This window comes from Panthera pardus, unplaced genomic scaffold, assembly GCF_024362965.1.
Source record: "Panthera pardus isolate Hobbes unplaced genomic scaffold, ASM2436296v1 HiC_scaffold_27, whole genome shotgun sequence".
In the NCBI taxonomy this organism is placed as follows: domain Eukaryota; kingdom Metazoa; phylum Chordata; class Mammalia; order Carnivora; family Felidae; genus Panthera; species Panthera pardus.
In genome coordinates, this window is record NW_026526843.1 from 107,157,525 (window position 1) to 107,177,116 (window position 19,592).

The following is a 19,592-nucleotide window of genomic DNA, read 5'->3' on the forward strand; positions in this document are numbered from 1 at the left end:
AAAAAACAAGTCTCTCTAGACAGTCAAGAAAAATATTTCCAAATATATGATATATATTTATCTCACAATTTCACAACAGCATACCAGTTTGGTTATCTGCGAAATTGCATTTTGTAAAATAAGGGTATTCTGAAATAGACTTAAAACTTCAAAACTTTTAGAAACCAGTATGCTGAACAAATAACTTGAAATTAGTCACATATATAAAGAAATGGTTAATATTTCCATGAGGAACTAAATGAAAAACACTTCAACTGTTTACTCTGAATTATTTTCAGAGAAGAACACAACAGAAAATATAATTCAAGTAAAGTATCTAAATATATTTATCTTGGCTAATATAAACAAAAGTGGAGGTTTATATAAGTGTATTCCTATTTATGTTAAAATAAGTATACCTAAATATCCATAATGTTCACATTGTCCTTAAGAGAACCATTTATTATCAATTCAGTCTCTAAAAATGGAATTATACTTAACAGCCTCATAAGACCAAACAGCTACTCTAAAAAAACCATCCCCTAAATATACTGTGCTGTCATTTAGTACTATATATTTAAGATGACTGTAAAATTTGCTTTTACTTGACAGTTGGTTTTTATAAAAGATTACCCATACTATTTCACAAACATACTGTGAAGTATTAAACCGTTAATAACAATGATTTTATATGTAAAACTCTAAAAGCTACAATGCTAAAAGTATGGAAGCAAAGATGAGAGATTAAAAAAGAAAAAGTAGCTGCCCACTTAAACCACTACATGTAGCAGTATATGCTTTGTCGAGATGAGAGTTTATTAGCAGTCAACAGAGTTCTGTTCATAAGCAACAGGAAAGTAGTAAGAAGTGATTACATCTTCTCCTATAAAATCTTTTATCTGGTCCACATACCCAGAGGATAAAACACATTCCCATCAGTATGTGTGTTCATCATGGCAGTAATTACCAGTAGGAGCGAAGGGGGAATTGTGCTCCCCTATCACAAATTTATAAGTTTAGGAGCCTTTAAAATGCTCAGGCATAATTACAATATACATTTGAGTAGTCAAGACAAGAACAGGGCGTGATACTTGAAGAAAGTATCTCATCCTCTCTTGTCTTCTTTTACTTAGGTTTCTAGATAGGCTATGATTATTTGTTAACAAATTCAGAGCTTTCATTGTTCCTGCTCTAGCCAGCAGAGGCTATTAGTGGAAGCAGGCTTATTTTGGCCAATAAGTCAAACAAAGTAATAAGAAGGCAGGTCGGTGGGCTCCAAGTGCAGTGGTTATCATTCTGACCTAATGATGAATAGAAAGATTAGGTTTCAGGGTTCAATTAAAATCTTGAAACACCATGAAGATATAACCATGCTGTCAAATGATTACAGTGTGTACATGGTTAATTGACTATATTCATCAATATATTAATCTTTATAAAAGAGTATTTACCTCAAAATAATGTGGATTTGCATTAGGCAATATCCACAGAAAGAAAAAGTATCAAATGAAGCAGATTTTAGTAATAAACCCTACTAAGTAAAAAGCTTTTTTTTGCATTAGTAGAAAGAAAAATATCATTACCTAATAGCTGCTATCCCATGTCCAATTTCATGTACAACACCACTAATGAGAACTGCAGCGAAGAAATAGGTCAGTTGGTTGACAGGTAAATTGATACCAGGAACCTGTTCATAGACACAATGATAAATACACAGTTGGGGACCAAGAAACCATGATGTTCATTCTGTATTAAAGCTTAAACTTCCAGGCTGAAGGTTCTGTAAACTAAAAGTGATATGAATATCAATAGTTCACTTCTCTACTTCTTTCACAATAGAAGCAAGAAATCAGCTTTTTGAACTAGGCAGTTTTTGAACTAAGCACAGCACTAATATAAAGAGAACAGGAAACACAAGGTTAAAAACGTTGAAACTTTGGCTTCCTGGAGTCTTCACCATGGGAAAGAATTAGGGAGCCTGGCAAAGTGCCAGGGAATGCGGAGTGACAGTGACAAGGAGTCAGCAACTGTTCTACCCTCAAAGGCTAGAAGCCTGATTTGGAAATTTTTGTTACAATCTTGATCCTGCCTCTGAATTGTTATTGCAAGGTTCCAGATACTTAAGTGAGTAATATAGGATATTCCTACCCCTCATCAATGAGTTTTCATTTTAGTATTCTCAAGTAACATGAGTGCTGGTAATTAAGGGTACTGTAATAAAGTGCCTTATTGGTGTGGGAGCACTGTGCTGTCCATTTCTTGGATTCCAACAATTTGTGTAGTAGAGTGGTCAGAAAAAGAGTATCAAAATGATATGTATTATATTAAAATTGAAATTTAATGCAGAAAGTAAGTTGTCTGGAATAGACAGACATATTAAGGACCTATGAAGAAGTCGTCTTGCAATCACATGCTCCTAAGATGATGCATTTGTATGTATCACTGCATACACAAGGGAAGTTTGCTATTGTAAGAGCTGCATGGTAAAGTCTTGTAGATACCCAAGAATCTTCTCATACGATAAATAATCACTCTTGAGTTATGTCATCTGTTAAGGAGTCTATAAATTAGGTTAAGTGGGGGCACACCAGACATCATTTATATTATTCACATACTGAGCATCTATTTCTCACAGTCCAGGAGTTGGGACCCTAAAAGTATCCTTCTAGAGGAAATTCTTCCTCTTATTACTTTAATTACAAAATGTGTTTAAAGCAGGAAAACCGGAAAACTCAAAAGAAAAACAGAAGACTATACTCCTGCTCCCCAAACACAAAACCAAAAACCATTCTCAATGTTTTAATGTATGTTCTTCTAGTCTTTTCACATACATATATTTTTAAGAATTATATTTTTATTATAAACATGGTTTTGACACCTGCCCCTCTCACTTAATAGTATCACAAACATTTTTTCCATGAGTGTTTTCTGGTTCAACATTTTTTTATTTGTATTTAAAAAAATTTTTTTTTAATGTTTATTCTTGAGGGAGAGACAGAGTGAGTGGGGGAGGGGCAGAGAGGGAGGGAGACACAGAATCTGAAGCAGGCTCCAGGCTCTGAGCTGTCAGCACAGAACCCGATGCAACTCACGAGCCGTGAGATGACCTGAGCTGAAGTTGGACGCTTAACTGAGCCACTCAGGTGCCCCTATTTTTATTTTTTTAAATTTAAATACAAGTTGGTTATCATATAGTGTAATAATGATTTCAGGAATAGAATTTAGTGATTCATCACTTACATGTAACACTCAGTGCTCATCCCAACAAGTGTCCTCCTTAATGCCCCTTGCCCATTTCACCTATCCCCCCAGCTAACACTCCTCCAGCAACCCTCAGTTTGTTCTCCGTACTTAAGAGTCTCTTATGGTTTGTCTCCCTCTGTTTTTATATTATTTTTGCTTCCCTTCCCTGTGTTCATCTGTTTTGTACATTAAATTCCACACAAGTGAAATCATATATTTGTCTTTCTCTGACTTAATTTCGCTTAGCATAACACACTCTAGTTCCATCCATGTTGTTGCAAATGGAAAGATTTCATTCCTTCTGATTGCCAAGTAGTATTCCATTGTGTATATATATCACATCTTTTTTATCCAGTCATCAGTCGATGGACATTTGGGCTCTTTCCATACTTTGGCTATTGTTGATAGTGCTGCTATAAACATTGGGGTGTATGTGCCCCTTCGAATCAGCACTCCTGTGTCCTCTGGATAAATATCTAGTAGTGCCAAGTGCTGGGCCATAGGTAGTTCTGTTTTTAATTTTTTGAAGAACCTCCATACTGTTTTCCACAGTGGCTGCACCAGTTTGCATTCCCACCAGCAGTGCAAAAGGGTTCAACATGATTTTTAAGAACTGTACTGTATTCTATAAAATAGACTGTTGGGCATTTAATTGTTTTAAAGTTTAAAGTTTCTGCTCTTATACTGTGATAAACATATTTGGACACATATATCCAAATATTTTGGGGGTAAAAATTCTTAAGCATGGTTGGTTCAGGCTCAGGAGACAGGTCACTTCAGTTTGACATTTTGGATCCATCATTAACTAGCTAAGTGACCTCAAGGAAATTTGGATTATTCCTCCCAACAGTGCAATTTCCTCATTAAAATGGAAATAACCACATTTACATTTACATAAAAAGGTAATTTTGAGGATTAAATGAAATAATCCTTGTCCCATATTTAACATTATGCTTCAGGGCTCCTGGGTGGCTCAGGTGGTTGAGCATCTGACTCTTGATTTCAGCTCAGGTCATAGTCCCAGGGTTGTGGGATTGAGCCCTGTGTTGGGCTCAGTGCTGAGTGTGGAGCCTGCTTGAGATTCTCTAATTCTCTCTCTCTCTTCCTCTGCCCCTCTCCCCCCACTTGCACTCTATCTCTCTAAGAAAAAGAGAGTAACATATGCTTTCATTACACAAAATTTAAAGGACTTCGATACATATCAAACTGTTCTCCAAAAGTAGACCCTTTGTAGCCTTGAGCAAGCTTATTTATTCAAATCTGAAATTTTAGGAAAATAAAAAGTATTTCATTGTTTGATTTATATTTCTTTATTATTAAAGCTCAACGTTTCCCCTACTTCTGACCATTGATAGGTCTTTTGTGAGTAGCCTACTCATGACTTGTCTATTTTTTTCTCCTACAGTGTTTTATTTTTTTCCTATTGCTCTGTAGGATCACTTCAAATATCAATTATCAGTCCTCTGTAATACATATCATAGATGTATTCCCAAGTTCTTTTGCCTTTTAATTTTTTCTTTTAGTTTTTTGATATATAAAAATTTTATGTAGTAAAATCTATCAATATTCATGGTTTCTGCCATTAGTTTTATGCTTATGTCTTCCTCATTCTGTGTTCATATAAGCAGAAACTTATTTTTTGTCTTTCAAGGTCTTTTATGACTTTGTTTCAATCTTAATTCAACTGGAATTTATTTTTGTGCATAGAGGAATTTTACTTTTAAGACTCCTTTAGTACCTGAAGAGAAGATTCAAACTATGTTGCTTGGATTGCTGTTTAAATTCATGAATTCCAAGCGTCCTTTCCCTAGTTATGAAACTAGTTTTCATAACCTTCACCTTTAATGTATACATAGCATTTCACTGAATGACAATCCCACAACTTAAGCAGCATTCCTCAATTATACACTGTGGTTATTTCCAATTCTTCATAATAAACAATGTTAGGATAAGAATTTGATGAATACTATTTTTTCCACATTTGGAAGTGTTTACTTAAAGCTAGAGTCCTAGATGGTGGTATACAAGCAAATGGTCAAAAGATATGGACATTTTTTTGATGCTCATTATCTGAAGTTCTCTTTACTCAGACCCTACTAAGAGATTCTTTTTAAGAATATCAGGGTACCTTCTTCTACATATCTGCTCTATTTCCATGTTGTCAGGTGTCTGCCTGTTCAGATAAGTAGCTTCCCTTTCTCTGACCCCTCTCTAAATTTATGTACTTAAGATTTTTTAAGATTAAAAATTTTTTAATGCTTATTTTTGAGAGAGAGAGAGCGAGCGAGCATGTGCAAGCAAGGGAGAGGCAGAGGGAGAGGGAGACACAGAATCTGAAGCGGGCTCTAGACTCTGAGCTGTCAGCACAGAGCCTGACGCAGGGCTCGAACTCAGGGACTTCGAGATCATGATCTGAGCCATGCTTAACCAACTGAGCCACCCAGGAACCCCAAGGTTAATTCTTACAGATTTTCTCAATATCACAATATATCCTGGTTATCTTAACTTTATTTCAAATAAATCAGTAGGCTTGATTCCAGAGGACATTGGTTCCTTTGCTTTATTATCTTATGGATGTAATAATGAGATAAGGTAAGGATTTGAGTGAGTGATTATACTAACAGATGGTAGGTCTTATTTTCTGGCAACAGTATGTGACTGCCCATCTGTCCTGGCCATGATCACACAGGGTATTAGATGTACCAGAATTCTGATCTCTCAGTGACAGAGTGCCAGGTTTTTGGGAATTAATACTGAATAAGGCTGTAGGTAATTACAATGTAAATAGAAAATATATTCTCTGAGCTACAAGAACTCATATCAAAGCTAGGAAATAGAACATTGGCTTTTTTTCTTTTTTTAACATTTATTACTTATTTTTGAGAGAGAAAGAACACAAGTGGGATGGGACAGAGAGAGAGGGAGACATAGAATCTGAAGCAGGCTCCAGGTTCTGAGCTGTCAGTGCAGAGCCTGACACAGGGCTCGAACCCACGAACTGTGAAATCATGCCCTGAGCCGAAGTCAGACACTTAACCAACTGAGCCACCCAGGCGCCCCAGGAGATAGAACATTCTTAGATATATACATAAACATGCACAGTGTACTACAGCGGGCAACTGACTTCTTCATGATTCCAAAGCAGGACTCCTAACAGAGTCAACATTTTTGTGAGCTCTATGAATGAACTGAGATGCAGAAAGAAGAAATAATTTCTTCTCTGAGCTACACTTTATCATTCTAATCCTAGGCAGACAGGTGAATGATCACATTTCTTCCCAACCTGCTTCTTTCTCTACTATCCTCATCTTTGGCAAACAATAACCAATCATGTAGCCTGAGAGTCGTCCTTAACTCTTCCCTCTTGTTCCAGCCTCACATTCACTTAAACACCAAGGCCTGAGAACTCCACTCTAAAAGACCCTTTGAACCTGCCTCCTTCATTCTTCTTACCACCAATTTAGTTTAGATCTGTGTCACTTCTACAGTGAATTATTCCAAAGTGCCCTCTAATATGCTCTTCCCATCTTCAGTGTAACCCTCCTTTGGTCCATTTTATACAGACCTGTTATCTACAAGTAAAAATCAAAACTACTTAGTAATCTCCACACCCAACACTGGGGTTGAACTCAAAACCCAAGATCAAGAGTCACATCTCTACCAACTGAGCTAGCTAGACACCGCCCAAAATCAAAACTCCTTAGGATGATCTTTCATAACCCAGGCCTTATCGGTATTTCCTATTTTATCTCCTGCATCATATACCTTCCACCATATACCTCCTAGACACAGGTCAAAGTTATAGTTCCTTGAAGAATTAGTGGTCTTTCTTAAGGGAATAGAGCATGATGGCTCTGAGGTCAGTGATGGGTGAGTGATGGACCCACTATTTATGAGCTGTGACCACAGGCAAGTGACTTAACATCTCTCTGCCTTGCTTTTCTTATCTGTGATGAGATACTTACCCATAGATTGTTAAAGAATAAAATAAAATGGGCACAAAAACCTTACATAGAAAGCATGTATATTACCTAGGTTTTATTATTATTCTATTATTCTCCCCTAATCCCCCACCTTTCCATATTATAAGGTTCCCTCTGTTATTGGGATGCTCAATTGCCATCTTTTCTTAGAGGCTTTGAGGACTCTCCTCACCCTTCCCTTGAAGCTCTCCTCTCCTCTCTTCCCAGTGCCAGGCACATCTCAGCATGCCTTTTCTCTGTTCTCACAGCACCTTGTACTCTGTCTAACTATAGCACAATCACAGCAGCTCTCCCTCTAGACTAAAACTTCATGAGTGCTAGGATTGGATTTTGTTCCCCATATAAGCAGGACTCAGCATATGGCCGGTAGGCAGAATATACTTAGTAATTGTTGAGGAAATTAATCATCTCTTCTAAGGCCATACCTGGCAAATCCTTTCAACCCCTAAAAAAGAGCTATTACCATAAGAGAGATTCATTATCATTCTCTACTAATGACTTCTAAATATCCCCATAGTGACCCAGCCTACTAGAAACCACAAAAAATGAGTTAAAAAAATGTATTATTAGCTCTTAGTCTATTCCATTAATAAGAGCATGATTAAGAACATAACATCCACGACTCATGAAAATAAAAACTACACATGTGAAAAATTTGAAATAAAAGTCAATGGTAAAGCACCCTTCTAAACCCTGGAGACATGGATCAATACGGTATAGGTTTGTTTATACATGTGCTTTGAAATGAGAATTATTATAAATGGCTTACAGTCTAAGGAGTAAAACTCAGCACATTATTCTTCACATCAGGAGATCACAGTGACCATTCAAGGTCTTATATCTTTAATTAAAAGGATATTATTGGTTAGAGTCTGAAAGACATGAAGAGGAAAGGCAACACTTTGCATAGGGTTAAAATGCAATTTATTTCTACATTATAGAGATCTTAAATCAGCATGCTTATTCCTTGATAGAAACAATCATTTAACACCTCAAGAAGATACTGAGTTAATTCAAATATCTGTGTAATTGTAGACAGTTTTGATGGTCCATTTGTTCTATTACTACTACTACCACCCCTACTACATATTCCAACAAATCTTTGCTACATTCCTATTAATATTTTTGTTTAAGCAGGTAATTTGAGAAATCGTGAGACTTTTCATCTGTTTCCATATTTATAACATGGACAGGAGTTATGCTAGCCAGAAGAAATATCTTATATTCATGTTGCAATAAACTTAAAGCAAAAAGAAGGTACTTACCACAACTTGTAGCACTTGTTCATTGTGAAGTGAGGAGGAGGAGGAAGAAGAGGAGGAAGAGGAAGAAGAGGAAGAGGAGGAAGAGGAAGAAGAGGAAGAGGAAGAAGAGGAAGAGGAGGAAGAGGAAGAAGAATAAGAAGAGGGTGAGTCAGCCATCATTTGTGCCAAAGTCTGCATCAGCGTTTTCCCCAGGAGAAAAAAAGAGCTGAACATAGCAATTACGCCAAACACCATTCCAAAATTGAACCTGTCGGGAGGAAGCAAAATTGCATAAACATACACTTCCTCAAAATTCACGGGTTAGCAAACTTATCGACCAGCCACATTTCATAGCTTCAAAATAATGGCTAAAAATTTCAATAACTCTGCTTCATTTTCCTACCTGAACTTGAGATACATGACTGAAACACAGGCACTGGTCTCTTTTAAGCAGTTGTATTAATTTACAACTCTCGCATAACTGAAGAGGCTGAATATTGTTCCCAATAAAGTTTCTTTCCTCTCTTTTGTCCATTTACATAGAATTGTTTTGATCTTGTTCTCACATAATTATGAAAGCTCTTTTGACATTACAGACATCCATTTCTTTTTTATCTCCAATTCTTTTGTTTGCATTTTATTTTAGCTATTATTTTGTGATGAGCTTAAATATTAACATGGTAAAATTTAACAACAGTTTCCTTCTTCTACTGTTTTAATAATTACAATAATTACAAATTACCCTTCTATAGTTGAGAATAATCTATTACATTTCCTCACTTTTTGGTAAGTTGTGTTTTTCAACAAACTTGTCCATTTTGTCTACATTGTCAAATTTATAGGCATGGAGTTGTTCACAATCGTTTCATTTTGAAAAAATGTACATGGAATCTGCAGTCGTGTTCCCTTTTCTCAATTCTGATTTTTTAAAAATTGAAGTGCAATTAACATACACTGTTGCATTACTTTCAAGTGTACAACATATGGATTCTATACATTATTCAAGATTCCTCACGTACAGTGTAGTCGACATACAATATTGTTACAGTATTATTGACTATATTCCCTGTGCTGTACTTTTTCATCTCTGTGACTTATTTTGTAACTGGAAGTTTGTATGTCTTAAACCCCTTTATTTATTTCACCCATACCCCTACCTACCTCCCCTCTGGTAACTACCAATTTGTTGTCTGTATTTAAGGCTCTGCATATTTTGTTTGGCTCTTCATTGGTTTTGTTTTTTATATTCCGTATATAAATGGAATCATATGGTATTTTTCTTTCTCTTAGTTCGCTTAGAATAATACCTTCTAGTTCCATCCTTGTTGTTGCAAATGGCCAGATCTTTTTTATGGCTGAGTAATATTCCACTATGTATATATACCACATCCTCTTTATCTATTCATCTATTGACGGACACTTGGGTTGCTTCTGTATCACAGCTATTGTAAATAATGCTGCAATAAGCATAGTGGTGCATATATCTTTTTGAATTAGGGTTTTTCTTTGGGTAAATTTTCTTTGGGTAAATATCCATTAGTGGAATTACTAGATCATATGGTATTTCTTTTTTTTTAATTGAAGTATAGTTGACACACAATGAAGTATAGTTGACACACTATGTTTCAGTGTACAACATAGTGATTCAACAAGTTTATACATTATGCTATGCTCACCACAAGTGTAGCTACCATCTGGTGGTATTTCAGTTGTTAATATTTTTGAGGAACCTCCATATTGTTTTCCACAGTGGTTTCACCAATTTATATTACCATCAATAGTGCACGAGGGTTCCCTTTTCTCAGCATCCTCAATAACGCTTGTTACTTATCTTTTTGATACTAACCATTCAATTCTGATTTTTGTTACTTGTGTTTTCCTCTTCAGAATTATGGAAGGGGTTTATCAGTTTTATTAATCTTCTCAAAGAACCAACATTTGGCTTTGCTGATTTTCTTTACTGTATAGTTTTTATTTCTCTGATTTCTGCTCTTTATTATTTCCTTCTATTTTGCTTGCTTTGATTTGCTATTGCATTTTCTGCTTTTTAATGATCTGTTTACATTTAGCTCTGTAACATGTGGCGCTAAAATTTTAGCAAAAAGGAATTTAGACAAAGGCCCTTTATACCCATACTAGAAATTCTGTCAATGACAAAATGTGTTGGTCCTTAGGGTGGCCCAGAGATCATTATAAACCTCCTAACAATAAACTATATGCTCCTTGATTAAAAAAAAATAAGAACTTAAAAGGGGTAGACCTGGCATGGCCAGGGGACTCCAGAACCCTGCTGCTACAATCTGGCTGATCATTTTGCCTAGTGGTTTGTGCATATGCTTTACTGGCTGTGAAATATTTTAAATACCATTACCCTGGAGGGCTATCAGAAAAGAAGTATAGGGGAAATCCTGCAGACTTTTGGGTATCCTATGACTCCCAGGACCCTTGTTTCTATGTGTTATGATAGGGGACAGAATTCTACAGAATTAATTTCATGATGGAAAATGTTCCAATTTTTTGGCATTTCTATTAGTGAATAACTTACACAGTAAAGTGCACAAGTGTCAAATGTACTGCTCACTGAATTTTTACATGTGCACCCATGTACTACTATCCAGATAAGGTATAGAACCTTGATTTTTGATGTATGCAAAAGCACAATGATGTAATCCCATTTAAGTTTATAGAGAACCAGACGTTTTATACTGTCAATATTTTAAAACTCAGTAGATTGAAAATGATGGAAATAGTTCATTTAACAAGCATTTCTCATGATCACAATGATTACTTTAAACCAAAAAGAAAAATGAAGAATACCACTGGTAAAGCATCCTCGCTTTCCGCCGTCCCCAACTGTAAAAGGCACGATTGAAAACAGCAGTTTGCCACCTTATGTGAAATGGGGAGATGCTCAATCCATTGTTTTCCAACCAGTCTTCATAAGAATGCTTAAAATACACAGATGACTAGGAGAGAAAAAGTTCCACATCACTCAGTTTTGAAGAACATGTATGATGTTTAAGAAAATCAAAAAGAAGTCTTTTCTACAGGAAAGGAAGATACTGACTGCCCAAATACTTATAATTTTAAAGCTTTATGTTTCTTTTTCAGGATATTAAAGATCTCAGACTAGCTGGTCTGTTGAGGTTAGAGTCTGGCAAAGTATGGCCTATAGGCCAAATGTGGTCTACAGCCCGTTTTTTTGTTTTGTTTTGTTTTGTTTTTTGTTTTTTTAGTTAATTTCTACGCCCAATGTGGGGCTCAAACTCACAGCCCCTGAAATCAAGAGTTGCATGTTCTATCAACTGAGCCAGCCAAGTGCCCCATACAGCCTGTTTCTTTGTATAGCCTATGCGCTAAGGATAGTTTTTATACTTTTAAGGGGTTATAAAAAAAGACAACAAAAAAACAAGAATATGTATCAGAGAGCCTATGTGGCTCACAAAGGCTAAAATACTTATCATCTGGCCCTTTACAGAAAAAGTTTGTCAAAGTTAGAACAGCGCTGTCCAATAGACATATGTGAGCCACAAATGCAAGCCACATATGTAATTTTAAATTTTCTAGTAGCTGATTTAAAAAAGTAAACAGAAACAGATTAATTTAAACATACTTTTTAACTAAAAATATCCAAGATATTATCATTTCAGTATGTAATCTATATAAAAAACCTATTTAAATACTTTACATTTCATTTACTTATTTGTACATAAGTCTTTGAATCCAGTGTGTTACAGCACATTTCAAATTTGGACCAGCCCCATTTCAAATGCTCCATGACCACATGTAGTTAGTGGCTCCCACACTGGACAGCAGAGGTCTAGAAGCCTTGTTATCACAGAAAGAGGTCTTGTGTTATAATCTAAAAAGACCTCCAACCAATCCAACTCAGAGGACAAGTTAGCTGCAATCAGTGCTTTCTATCCTCTTAGCAACCACCCTGAGACCTTAAGCTGCCTTTGATCATGTAGAAGTACAAAACTTGTGTAAAACCAAATTGGTCTTAATAACTTACATTTTCCAGGGTTGATGGGATAGCTGCTTATACACACCCAAACAAGTTTTATCTTTAGGGAAGTTTGAAGTCCTTGAGTAATGTAGGATTTTGGATGATATAAGGTTGTTTTATATATCCTGACAATGACCCCTTTTACCCCTTAGTTACAGTAAATACAGTTAAGTATTTTATCATATTGATGCCCATCCATTTGAGGAATTTGTCTGTAGGATATTTCAGTCCTATCACAATCATAAAAAATGACCTGACTGATATAGGTATCCGTTTGTCTTTGGATCTATAATGTCCTCTGTTCTCAGTCTTCAGGTGAAGTTTTTCAACCTGCTTGTTTTCTGAGGCTTAGAAAAGTAGAGTGACACACCCCTTCAGTAGATGTCTACTGAGGAAATCCTAGAAGAACCAAACGTGGAACAGCAGATCAAGTTAGTAGCAGAGACGCTGAAGGTACAGACTCCTAAAGCCTGAGGTCTCTCCATTGCCCAGACAGTGACTCTGAGTGAGAGTGAGGTCTTTTGCTCAAGGAATAGTACTCTGTTGGGGATCTAGGGGTTGTTACTGAAATTAAAGTAACCTCATCACCTCACACACTTGACCAGAGACTGGAGAGGTTTGAAAAGTTCTTATTTTGGATTAAAAAAATTTTTTTTAAGTTTATTTATTTTGAAAGAGAGAGAGAGAGAGAGAGAGAGCAAGCACAAAGGAGGGGCAGAGAGAAAGGGGGAGAGAGAATCCCAGGCAGGCTCCACACCGTCAGCACAGAATCTGATGCAGGGCTTGAACTCATGAACTGTGAGATTATGACTTGAGCTGAAACCAAGAGTCTGATGCTTAACTGACTGAGCCACCCAGATGCCCTTTATTTTGGATTTTTGTCACATATGCAACATGAGGAAATGATGTGGCTTTGTTTTTTCTAGACAATAAAATCACTGTTCAAGGAAGCAGTGGCCTGTACTGCTTATGATAGGCTAAACACTATGCCAAGTACCTGCAGAGGAAGCACCAAAGGATCTGGTAAAGATTCAGATTTTGATTCTGTAGGTCAGGGAGAGGGCTGAGATTGTACATTTCTGAAGAGCTCCCTGATGACGCAAGAGCTGCTGGTTCTTGAATTTCAGGTGAAGTAGCAAACCTTTACGTGTGTGAGCTAATGTAATCCTTTCTACTATCTCAGAAGATCCTTACTTTTTGAAAATGAAGAAACCCAGGCACAGAGAGTAATTTGGCCAAGGCACAAAGGCTGGGAAGTGGCTGAACTCAGCCATTGTTCTAAAGACTCTATAATCTCCTCACTTTGCAAGTTTAAATGTAACAAAAAAGCACAAGTATCATTTCATTTTACTGTTACACGTAAAGCACACAATACTAAATTATAATATTCTATTTAAAACGGTATTCATAACATGAAGGTTTTATTAAACATTTGAGAACGGTATTGTGGAATAAACTCTGTATAATGACTTTACCTCCCCGCCCCACCTCCCCCATTCAATTCCAAAGGTTGCTAGAAGCATGTGGTCAGACAATTGTGCAGAATTTTTGCTACCCTTCCCAAATAACTCGAGTGGACCGTACACCCAGGGCGTATGTGTGGGGTGGGTACAGGGTGCAGATTAGAAGTGGAGTAGTCAGAAACTAGCTATCTAAATTCTGTTACCTGATGATGCTACTTTGAAGTAGGGTCCATAGACTAACAGCATTGGTAGCACATGGGAACTGGTTACAAACGCGGAATCACAGGCCCCGCCCCAAGCCTGATTAATCAGAATTCGAATTTAAACAGGAACCCTAGATGATTGTATGCACTTTAAAGTTTGAGACTACAGGTTTAAATTACAACTTGATTTAGATTCATTCCAGTACGAGAGTCTTTGGAGGGTCGTGGCCTTAAAGACAATGAGGGAAAACAATGCCTTTCCTAAGCGACTTTTTATTTTCCTCCCAGGTGCACTGCCGCGGGGTGTGGTATCGGCCCGCCCCCCTCAAACCCACTACTGGCGCCTCCCGGGCAGGAGGCCCCGAAAGCAGCGGGGCCTGCACTGCCCCGCAATGCGACTGCGGTAGCTGTGCAGACCGCCACACCCCTGCCTGGGCCCCGTGGTGTTTTATTTACTCCACGAGGCCGGGGCGCCACGCGGAAAGGCGCACGTGGGTATCGGCCGCACGGCTTCCAGCCCGGGAGGCGCGAGGCAGGGGAAGAGAAAAGGCCTCGGGCCTTGCGCCTCAGCCCTGGACACCGCGGGCTTCGGCTTTAGGCCCGAGGCCCTCACCTTCAGCACCAAGTCGGTCAGGTAGACGGCAGTCCAGCCGCCCACCACCACTACCACCAGCGACACCGGAATCATGGCAGTGGCGGAGGCAGCGTAGGGAAGGCGAGCCCCGGCGTCTTCCTCCCTGGGAGCTGCAACCAGCTGAAAGCTCGGCGCCTACAGCCCCAGCATCCGCGCAGGAACCAAGCTGCCACCGGTTCCTTTCTCGCGGTGGCGCCGTTTCCCTCCGGACGCTTTCGAATAGCACACACAGACGGACTTGTACGCACCGGAAAAGGGCGCGGGGGCTTATTTTCATGGGACACTGGGGCGCTGAGGTCTGGGTGTTTGCTGGGCTCCTGCTGCCAGCCGTCTAGCGATTTCTTAGGCTTTGGCCCTCCCTGCTGTTGGCTCTCTATACTCTCTGGTTCTGGCCTTGGGTTTGCCATTCCTTTTTTTTTTCCAAATGGAATAGGATTTCTGACAAAATTATTAATAGATACAAAGGACATTTTATGATAAAAAGTCAATCATTCAAGAATATCTAAGAATTATAAATGTATATTTACTTAACAAGCATGTGAGGCAGAAATCAACAGAACTGAAGAACAGACAATTCAAAAATAATATTTTGAGACATCAATACTTCATTTTTAATAATACAGCAATAATTAAAACCATAATTAGAAGATTAGGGAAATAGAAAACTTGAACAACACTGTAAACCAACTATATCTAATAGACATATTTAGATCACTATGTTCAACAACAGAATACACATTCTTCTTAAGTGCACATGAAACATTCTCTAAGACAACATGTTGAGCCATAAAATAATTCTCAATTATTTAAAGAGACTGAAGAAGTACAAAGTATATTATCTGACCACAATCTAAATTTAGAAATCAATAATAGAAGAAAACTTGGTAAATCCACAAATATGTGGAAATTAAACAATACATTTTTAAATAACGGACTAAGAAAAATAATAACAAGGGAAAGTGGAAAATTTCTTGGGAGAAAGGAAACAAATGCCATTCCTTTTAAGCTAGTGAGAGGTTGGGGTCATCTGAAGTAATAATCATCTTTGCCTCTTAAACCCTGTCCTAGGTATCCAGATTTAAGTTAATTGTGTTTCTTCTATTTTTTAAAATTGAAGTGTAATTTACATATAGCTAAACCATAATGCAGGTCTCAACTGTCCATTTCTATTAGTTTTGATAACTATTTATCTGTCTATCCTAATCAACACAGAGAACATTTTCATCTCAGAAATTTCCTTCGTGTCCCTTCCGAGTCAGTACTTGCCCCCTTACCCCCGTTCTAATTTATTTAAACTTTATGTAACTAGAGGCATACAATCAGTATACAATTTGGTGTTTGGCTTATTTAGCTCAACGTAGTATTTTTGAGATTCATCCATGTTGATTAGATTAGGTTCATTTAGCAACCCCTTCCATAATATAATTTGAGATTGGTGCTATGTTTTAAAAATTGGAGCTCTGAATATTTGCACAGATTTTTATGCCTATCTATATATGATTATATATTGACCTAGAGTAGTGGTGCTGAGCCTTTGACTGTATAAAAGGATCATCGCAGGGCTTTTAAAATTTCAGATGCCTTTTTGCAGCCTAGACTAATTGAATCAATCTCAGAGTGGGACCCAAGGGTCAGTATTTTTTTAAGCTCCTTAGGTCATTCCACTGTGCAGGCAAGATTGAGAATCACTGAACTGGATGACTTCTAATGGGAAGGAAAACTCATAGAGTATTTTTCTGCATTCTCTCTTAATGTTCATGTCTTTGTAAGTTAACTTTTCTGGAAAAGCATCATTAGCAATAATAATACCAGTACTAGTATCGAGAACATAATAGTATTTAATAACAAGTATCCCAAATAAAAATGGACCCTCAACAGCCCCCAAAGAAAAAAAAATGGTAGTATAATACTAGAAAGCTGTATTACAGATATTGCTACTAATTTGTCTTATTTTTCTATCCTTTTCCTAAAGTTTTAATGATTTAACACCATGTCCTAGCTTCAAGAGATCTTATGACTCAGTTTTACATTTCTTTGCATATATGTATGGATATGTGTTGTTACAAAATATTTCAACTTATTTTGGACATAACTGGGTGTAAATTATGAAAGTTTATATTCAAGCACTCTGTGACCACACAGTTTTCCATGTACAGGTGCCCTGACAGTCTTAGTGCAGTTTTAGGTTTTGATAATTTCAGAAGTATAATTGCTGTAAACTTGTAAAAACCATCACTTGAAAGTTTATTTAAATTTCTTTTACATTTATTTCATTTTGTGAATTTTGAATAACTTTAAATTTCAAGTTCTTTAGTCTATCAACTGAAGATAACAAACATTGAAACAAAAAATTGAAATACATTTATTCTTCAAAAATTCCCAAGACTAAAGCATGAAAGAAATTTAGGTATTTTTACTTTCAAATGATGTTTTAAGTTTGTAGAATTAGTAATTCTGAAGTTATTAATGCTTAAAACTACACAAAGACTGTAGGTAGGCTGTTGTGTTTGAGCTGACCTTTGTTCATTCTTACATAATGACTGTAGTTTTTAACACTGTTCTTCCCTTGGAAAAGAATATTAATTTAAGATCTTTTTGTGAGGCTGAAGCCTTGTCTAGGCTCCTTGCTGGGACAAGTACCGGCTACTGTGTGGCCATCTGATTACCCAAAATATGTTGGAAATGAGTTGATTGTGTTTTTCTGTTCCCACCCTAAAAATTTACTTATTCAGCTGACTTGGTGTTCTCAACAGGGACCCAGCAGTCAAAACAAAACATTGAATTGACTCCTGCTGGTTTCTGGAACTTATCAGTAGTGGAAGCCAGCTGGTGGCAGCTGAAGAGACCAGCTAGAGGATGCAAGATGGAGGCTAAAAACTGCCTGAATTCCATAAGATCAAGGTATTTTTTTCCTTCAAATAAATTTGTGACATAATTTACAGATCATTTCGGGTTTCTTTCAGTTATGTATGTATGTATGTATGTGTGTATATATTTAAGGAAGCTCTACAGCTAATGTGGTGTTTGGGCTCACAACTCCAATATCGAGTCACATGCTCTACTAACTGAGCCAGCCAGAGGCCCCTGTCAGGTAACAATTTTAAATAAAGGACACAGAGCCAAACTTTTATTCATACAATTTTAATTTATTATATTATTTTTAGAGGGGGCACTAGATTTTTATTTTGGCTGAATGCAAAATAGCCTCAAATTAAAAATCAATATTTGGCTGAAGCAAAATATATAATCATATAATGAACTTCTCAGATACCAGAATCATCATGAAATATAGCATTAGATATTAATTTACAAATATTATTATAAATTTATTATTAAAAACATTAGTATTCAGATTTTTAAATAAAGTTTGACGTTTTATGCTGGAATTAAAAAAAATTTTTTTAATGCCTATTTATTTTTGAGAGAGAGAGAGAGAGAGAGAGCATGAGAAGGGAGGGGCAGGGAAAGGGAGACACAGAATCCGATGCAGCTCCAAGCTCTGAGCTGCCAGCACAGAGCCTGATGCGGGACTGGAACCCATGGACCGTGAGATCATGACCTGAGCCGAAGTCGGACTCTTAACTGACTGAGCCACCCAGGCACCCTGGAATATTTATTTATTTATTAAAAAAATTTTTTTAATGTTTATTTATTTTTGAGACAGAGAGAGACAGAGCATGAGCGGAGCAGGGGTAGAAAGAGAGGGAGACACAGAATCTAAAGCAGACTCCAGGCTCTGAGCTGTCAGCACAGAGCCCGATGTGGGGCTCGAACTCAGGAGCTGTGAGATCATGACCTGAGCCACCCAGGCGCCCCAATGGAATATTTATTTCTTATCAGTGTGAGCTGATAGTTTGCTTCTCAGGTCATTACACTGTGCATTTATGACACTAAATTATACTAGTCAGAATGAGCTAGGTTATCATGCTTGAGTAACAAATTCCAAAATCCCAGGGGCTAAAAACAACAAAGAACTATTTTTTGTTTGTGCTATGTATCCATCATGGGCTGGCGCGCTGATGGATACTCCATCATTTTATCATGCTCACATCTCACAATGAGCTTCAGAGTTCACTACAACAGAGAAAGAGAAGACTAGAGTAGCTACCCCTGGCAGTGAAGTGCTACAGCCCAGAGGTGCACACATTACTTCCACTCATGTTTCATTAGCCAAAAGTAGTCAAATAGTTGTGCTTAATGTAAAGGGTAGAGGGAGTGTAATCACCTGGAAGGAGAGAAGGATACCTGGAAATAAACAGTAGCATTATCTACCACGGAAGTAGATATTCACTTTCACCTATGGAGGGTATAATCGCACATAATGTTTGCCTAGTGCTGCCATTATGGGGTACTGCTAGTATTGATGCGGCCACACAATTTATTAAGCCTTCCCTTTCTCTTTAATAGGAACCAACTAAGGCAAAGACTTCTTCATTTTAAATCTTAGTCCTGGTATGGTTCCTGAAGGTGGTGCAGTTTGGTTGAAGCAGTCCCACAAATGGAAGTTTCTAGTACCAGTTGAAGAAAATATTTTATGAATCTATTCTGAAAGTGCTGCCTTCACTTATGTTTTATTCCTAATATATGTAGATTTTTTGCCAGCAATTGCTGCTTTACAGTCATGTAAATAATGTTTGTCCTTATAAACCTTGGCTCTAAAAATGTGCAAATAGAGCAATATAATTGGCTTTCAAGAAACCAGTTATCTAGGTTTTTCCATCTGCATTTCATTTTCATTTCATGTACATGAGTGTCTGCATCTTTCTGGAGTGAGAAGAGAATCTTTTCAGCAGCTATCATGTAAGAAGTACTTGTACTCTGAAAGCATCAGTTT

General features: G+C 37.2%; 1 protein-coding gene across 13 annotated transcripts in view; it reads right to left on the bottom strand.

The window, feature by feature from the left end:
- MBTPS2 (membrane bound transcription factor peptidase, site 2) overlaps positions 1-14,941 on the bottom strand; it is a 100,667-nt gene extending 85,726 nt beyond the window's left edge. For all 13 annotated transcript variants that reach the window (XM_053891759.1, XM_019433532.2, XM_019433531.2 and 10 more), the window contains exons 1-4: positions 14,738-14,941; positions 11,267-11,415; positions 8,471-8,717; positions 1,563-1,666 (exon numbers count right to left, since the gene is read on the bottom strand). In XM_053891759.1, the coding sequence (XP_053747734.1) occupies positions 1,563-1,666; positions 8,471-8,717; positions 11,267-11,415; positions 14,738-14,812 (575 nt within the window). In that variant the 5' untranslated portion in view covers positions 14,813-14,941. The remainder of the gene's footprint in view (positions 1-1,562; positions 1,667-8,470; positions 8,718-11,266; positions 11,416-14,737) is intronic.
- Positions 14,942-19,592: the final 4,651 nt, after the last annotated feature.